Source organism: Apis dorsata, unplaced genomic scaffold, assembly GCF_000469605.1.
Source record: "Apis dorsata unplaced genomic scaffold, Apis dorsata 1.3 scaffold_934, whole genome shotgun sequence".
NCBI classification, from domain to species: domain Eukaryota; kingdom Metazoa; phylum Arthropoda; class Insecta; order Hymenoptera; family Apidae; genus Apis; species Apis dorsata.
Window position 1 is genome coordinate 133,803 of NW_006264044.1, and position 5,896 is coordinate 139,698.

Consider the following 5,896-nt stretch of genomic DNA (forward strand, 5'->3'; position numbering starts at 1 on the left):
TTTGTTACTATTATATTAACATTTATATAAATTAACAATATCTATTATTTTATTATTAATAAAAGAAATTGTTAATTAATATGATAATATGATAAATTTTACTATTTTTACATTTTATATTGATTAAAATAAACAAAATTAGACAAAAGTATCATTATATTTTACATCAAAAATTAATAAAACATTAATTTTTAAATAATAGATATTTTAAAAATTAATTTAAAACCAATAATCAAATTAGTTATTAAAAAACAAATAATTTTTATACATTTTTTTATACTATAAAAAATTTTCANNNAATATTGAAAAAAAAATATTTTTTATCCTCAATTTTGAAGATTATTTTTAATCTCTAATATGAATGACTGTTGATAAAAAAAATATGAATCAAATATTTTTGGAAAAATTATATCTTTTTTTTCATTAAAATTTTAATAAAATTGATTGTTAAAACTTGAGAAAATTTCTTGTAAAAATAAAATCTTTCTATCTTCATTTCTTTTCATCTAATATTAAACTATTTATAATTTAAATTAAACTACTTATAATTCGAAAAATAAGTTTCAACTGATATTTTTAAATTACTTTTATATTATTTTTAAATTATTTTTATATTAATTTTAAAATCGATTTTTAAAATCTTCCATGAATATTAATATTTTGCATTTAATAGAAATAATCAACAAAAATATATGTAAAGAATAAATATTTATAAATAAATATTTGCATATTGAATTTACAATGAATTTATTATTCTTTAATAATGAAATACATACAATTTTTTTATTGCTTAATAATTGTTTTATTATATTTCAAAAATTAATAAAATAATATATGTCAAAAATAATTTCAATTAAAATAATAATATTGAAATTTTAATCTTAAACTTCCGTTTTAAAATTAGCTATTAATAATTAAACCTTCACTATAATTGATGGTTAATAATCGATTAATCAATCAAATAATGACGACTTTTTGACGATTAATATCAAATAATAATTGAATATTGTACAATTGAATAAATCAATTGTGTTTTTTTTTTTAATAATTGATGAATCATCTAATCTAACTATTAATTGATCGATGCACAATTCTGCCCTCTAGTATTCACAAACTATGTAATACAAATATACATTGATTGCTAAATCTACATATTATTTTATTTTATGTATATTTTATATATATGTATTTTATGTATATTTTATGTATATTTTATGAGAAAAAAAAACATTTTTTATTGTTTTATACGGATAAAAATTACTATAACATAAAAAAGCAAAAGAAAAGCTAACCGTATTAAACATTTGATTTATAACATGGTTTTATAATTAAGTTTTTTCCAATTGATAATAGTTAACAAAAAAAGTGTATAATAACTAAGAAACATATATTTGTAACTTTAAAAATTCATAAAATTATCAGATTTATATAATGTGGTATTTGATAGATCCAGATGGTATTATGTTTTAATTACAATAATAAATCAAATATAAATTATAATATTATTTAACAAATTTTATGCTATGGATCTTTATATTATAGGAGATTATATCTATTTAAAAGTAGACAGAGAAATTATATTTGGTAGAAAGAAAGGTGATATAATTTTGAAAAATGATGAATCAATCAGCAGATTACATGCTTCCATTCGCATCAAGGTTAAAGAAGTTATAAGGGTATTTTTAAAAAAAATATATTATTTATATAATTGCAAAAAATATAAACATTATTTATTAAAAACAAATTATTTTAATAAAAATATTTTTCCAGGAAGATAAAATAACATCTACATGTATAATAACAGATTTACAATCAAAGTATGGTACATTTATCTTCCGTGAATATGAAATGATAGAAGTAACTCAAGATGGATATAATCTACAACACAAAGATAAAATAAGATTTGGTTTGCAAGATAATTTATTTACGTAAAGCTTCAGTTTTTATTTTTTTTCCTTTAAAAACTTCACAAGTCTTATAGAAGAAATTTATAGGGTAGTATATATACCTTTAATAACATTGGTGTCTACCTTAAATCAAGATGATAGGAAAAAACTTGAATGTTTGATGGATGAAATTGATGGTGCTGTTTTATATGATTGGTTAAGCATATGTACACATTTAACAGTATCAAAAGCTAAATTAACTGAAAAGGTTTTCTTTGAAAAATTCTATCATTTAATTATTTTATTTACAAATTAAATTTATATTAATTTAGACAACAAAACAGGTTACTTGTGCTATGGCTTATGCAATACCAATAATAACTATGGATTATTGGGATGCAGTTAAAATTGCAATAGATAATGGTCAAGATCTTCCAGAAATTGAAAATTTCGTTCCACCAATTGGTGAATCATTAATTAATAAACAAAAATTATCTCTTTTCCCAAATATAAACAGAACAAAATTATTTAAAGACTTAATATTCATACATTTCAGTACAATTCAATTTAAAATATATAAAAAAATTATAAAGATGGCAGGTAAATAGCAAATTAAAATTAAAATATATAATTTATTTTAACAAAACATTAATATATTTTAAATATAATATAATATATTATTATTAATAAGAAATATATATATCTTAGGTGGCACATCACATTTATACTCAAAAAAAAATTGGTCAGTGGAAGAACTTTGTGCGCCAAATATTGTTGTATTACAATATTCTGATAATGAATCGACACAATTAACACAAAATGTTTCATCTGAATATGATTTAATATGTTATTATTATATATATTATTATATATTATATAATTATTATTATATCTTGCAATGTATAATAAAATAATTCTTAATTTATAATTAATTAATTTCTTTCTTTAGATAATGCATTACGAGCAGATAAACGTAAAATGGTATCAGAAGCTGAAATACCTTTAGCTATATTACACTGTTCCCTACAAAAATATTGCAATCCAGCATATAAATTTGGAAAGCTCTTAAAAAGATTAAAACCAAAATGTGACTCATCTAAAATTCTAAATCTTGATACACAAGATGTAGTATCTAATGTGAAAATATTACCAAAAATAATTTCTAATATTTCAATAAACACAGATTTATCTATTGAAAAATCTAAACATACAATAAAAATTATTCCTGATTCATGTAATGATTTGAAAAATCAAGAATTATTAAATGTAGATTTTAAACAATCTGTCAAAGAAATAAAATATAATAAATCACAATACATAAAAGAAACAAATACTTCTGATGATAATAAAATATTCATGAAAACAGATTTAAATATCCAAGATGATAAATGTATAACAAAAATTATTTCCGAATCATCAGATGATTTTAATAGTCAAGAATCATCAAATGAGGATTTTAATAATACATCTGTAAAGGAGTTAAAATGTAATGAACTACAATGTATAAAAGAATTAAAAGATATTTTTAGTGACACTCCAACAATAAATAAAAATATAAAAATGCAATCTAAACAAAATATAATTAATATTCCTAAAACGAATCGAAATATTATTTCCGAATCATCATCTTTTTTAAATATATTAACAAAAAGTACACAACATTTTATGCAGAGTGAAAATTTACAGATAAAAAAAAATGAAAATATACAAAAATTTGAAGAATTCAAAAATTCAGTAATCAATAAAAAAATAAAATTAAATGAAGTAAATTCTGAAAGAGAAAACTTTTTAAGAAATTCTGAATTAAAAGAAATTAAATCAAATATAAATAATTATCAAAATTTTACCCAAATTCTTACAGATAATAAATCAGATGATATATTTGAAATAAATAATTCAAAAGATGAAAATATGGAAATACAAGTTGTAAAACCATGCAAAAATTATTTTCATACAGATATAAATGATAAAAATTGCAAAATAATACAAACATCAGAAAAAAATCGAAAAAGATCTAAGAAAACATGTAAAATATTTAATGAATATGATATTGATGAAGAATTCACTGTATCTATTAGAAAAAAATTATGTTTAGAAAATGCAAATGTAGAATTAATTATGTTCAATGTAAGTTTTTCAGATGAATATAAATGTAATTTTTATGAACTTTCATTATAAAAAACTTTTTTTCATTATATAAAGCTTTCATTATAAATATGCAATTTTTATTTTAAAATTTTAGGGAGAACAAAAGAATTCTAACACTTTAACAAAATTTCATTCATCATTTCTTCGAAATCATTTCCATGGTAAAACATTTAAAAAGGTAAAGTATAAAATATTTAAATAACTTTATAGAAATGATTTTAAAGACATTAATATAGCTTTTATTTATTTAGGTTTATAACTTAATACCTAAGAAAAGGATAACTTTAGATGATATGTACGTATGGAATAAATGTGATATTACAAATATTTAATAAGATATTTCAAAATATTAGAATTACATCTAGAAATTGAAAAAGAAATTATAAATAGTATTATTTTTAGTATTATGCATAATATAATTTTTAGTTCAAGTTAATTTATATTTCTTTATTAAAATAGTTTTGTGAATAACAAACTTTTGTATTAAATAATATTTTTTTATATCTATGTTACATAAATACATTTATTTCATTAAATATTCTTTATTATTTTATAGTTTATTTTATATTTCAACAAATATATAAAAAATGATTATATATATTTCAACAAATATATAAAAAATGATTATATATTAAAAAATGATTTTAAAGAAAATTTAAATAAAATTTGAAAATTAATAATAATAATATATATACACAGAATTAATGTATAATAATATAAAATATAGTATAATTAATATAAAATATTTGTCTATCTAAAAAAGAATATTTTTATTTTTACAGTGAATAATACTATTATATTATTTTTTTAGGTAATTTATTTTTAGATGCTATTTTATATATTAATTATTGTATTACATTTTTTTTATAGAATATTAATTATTAAATATTAATTTTATAGGATAAATTATAAAGTAATAAAATTTATAAGATTTTATAAAAATTAGTCAAATTTCAGAAACATGTAATTTTCATTAAAACAAAAAAATATAGATCCAAGAACTATTAGTTTCAAAGTTATTAAATTTTTGTTATTTTAAATTTATAATAATAGCACAAAAGCATTTGAAACTAATTCAAAGAAATATCAATTATATTAATACTATGTAAATAAAATAAATAAATATTAATAAATATTAATAACGCTTCATTCGTAATTCTAAAATGATGAACATGCGTTTCATTTATTGTAAATCAAATGATAATATTAAAGAAACAAAACATTTATATTGAGGAATGAATCATACGTATCTAAATTATAATATATTCATCAACATTTAAAAGAAATATTTATTATTAATTTCAAATTTTATTGTCAATTTCAATCCATATTAAGAGAGACATAACTAATAAAATTTATTACAAAATTTTATTTTAAACAATTAAGAACAAAATCTTATATGATAATGAAAGTTTATTTATATATTATTTATATATTTATTTATATATTATATATATATATTATATATATTATATATAAATATTTATTTATATATATATTATTTATATATTATTTATCAATGAATGAATATGCGAAATCACAGAGATTCTAATGTTTCTGTTAATTCGAAGTTCAAAAGATTCAAAATAACGTTTCTTTAGTCCAAATTATTCAATTGGTTCAAATATTCTGATTTTTCCTCAAATTTTATAAATGCTTGTGTTTTCTGAAATCTCCACAATCATCTAAGAAAATATTCGGTATATATAAGGATAGATAAGTAGTCGATGACACGGGCGACCAGTTTCTTGAAACACTAATCTAAAAAAAATTGCTACAATTAGATTGGAAGATTGTCAATTATTTTAATTTCAATCATTCTAATATTAGATATTTTCTGATCTAATTTTTTTTTTATTTTA

General features: G+C 17.9%; 1 protein-coding gene across 3 annotated transcripts; it reads left to right on the forward strand.

Moving 5' to 3' along the window:
- The first annotated feature begins 1,215 nt into the window (after positions 1-1,215).
- Positions 1,216-4,404, forward strand: LOC102674668 (nibrin). Of its 3 annotated transcripts, none has more exons than XM_006623707.2 (9): positions 1,216-1,456; positions 1,543-1,676; positions 1,771-1,928; positions 1,995-2,154; positions 2,231-2,486; positions 2,595-2,732; positions 2,836-4,013; positions 4,129-4,212; positions 4,286-4,404. In XM_006623707.2, the coding sequence occupies exons 1-9, from the start codon at positions 1,432-1,434 to the stop codon at positions 4,364-4,366; spliced, it is 2,214 nt and encodes a 737-aa protein (XP_006623770.1). In that variant the 5' UTR covers positions 1,216-1,431; the 3' UTR covers positions 4,367-4,404. The 3 variants fall into 3 exon arrangements, with proteins under 3 accessions (XP_006623770.1, XP_006623771.1, XP_006623772.1); XM_006623708.2 differs by having other exon boundaries at positions 1,543-1,658; XM_006623709.2 differs by lacking the exons at positions 1,216-1,456; positions 1,543-1,676 and having other exon boundaries at positions 1,773-1,906.
- The last annotated feature ends 1,492 nt before the right edge of the window (positions 4,405-5,896 follow it).

Coding starts and splice junctions, on each gene's coding strand:
- LOC102674668 (XM_006623707.2), top strand. CDS start 1,432: ATGTGGTATTTGATAGATCCAGATG. Junction 1,457..1,542: donor GTATTTGATAGATCCAGATG/GTATTATGTTTT, acceptor TTTATATTATAG/GAGATTATATCTATTTAAAA. Junction 1,929..1,994: donor TTGCAAGATAATTTATTTAC/GTAAAGCTTCAG, acceptor AGAAATTTATAG/GGTAGTATATATACCTTTAA.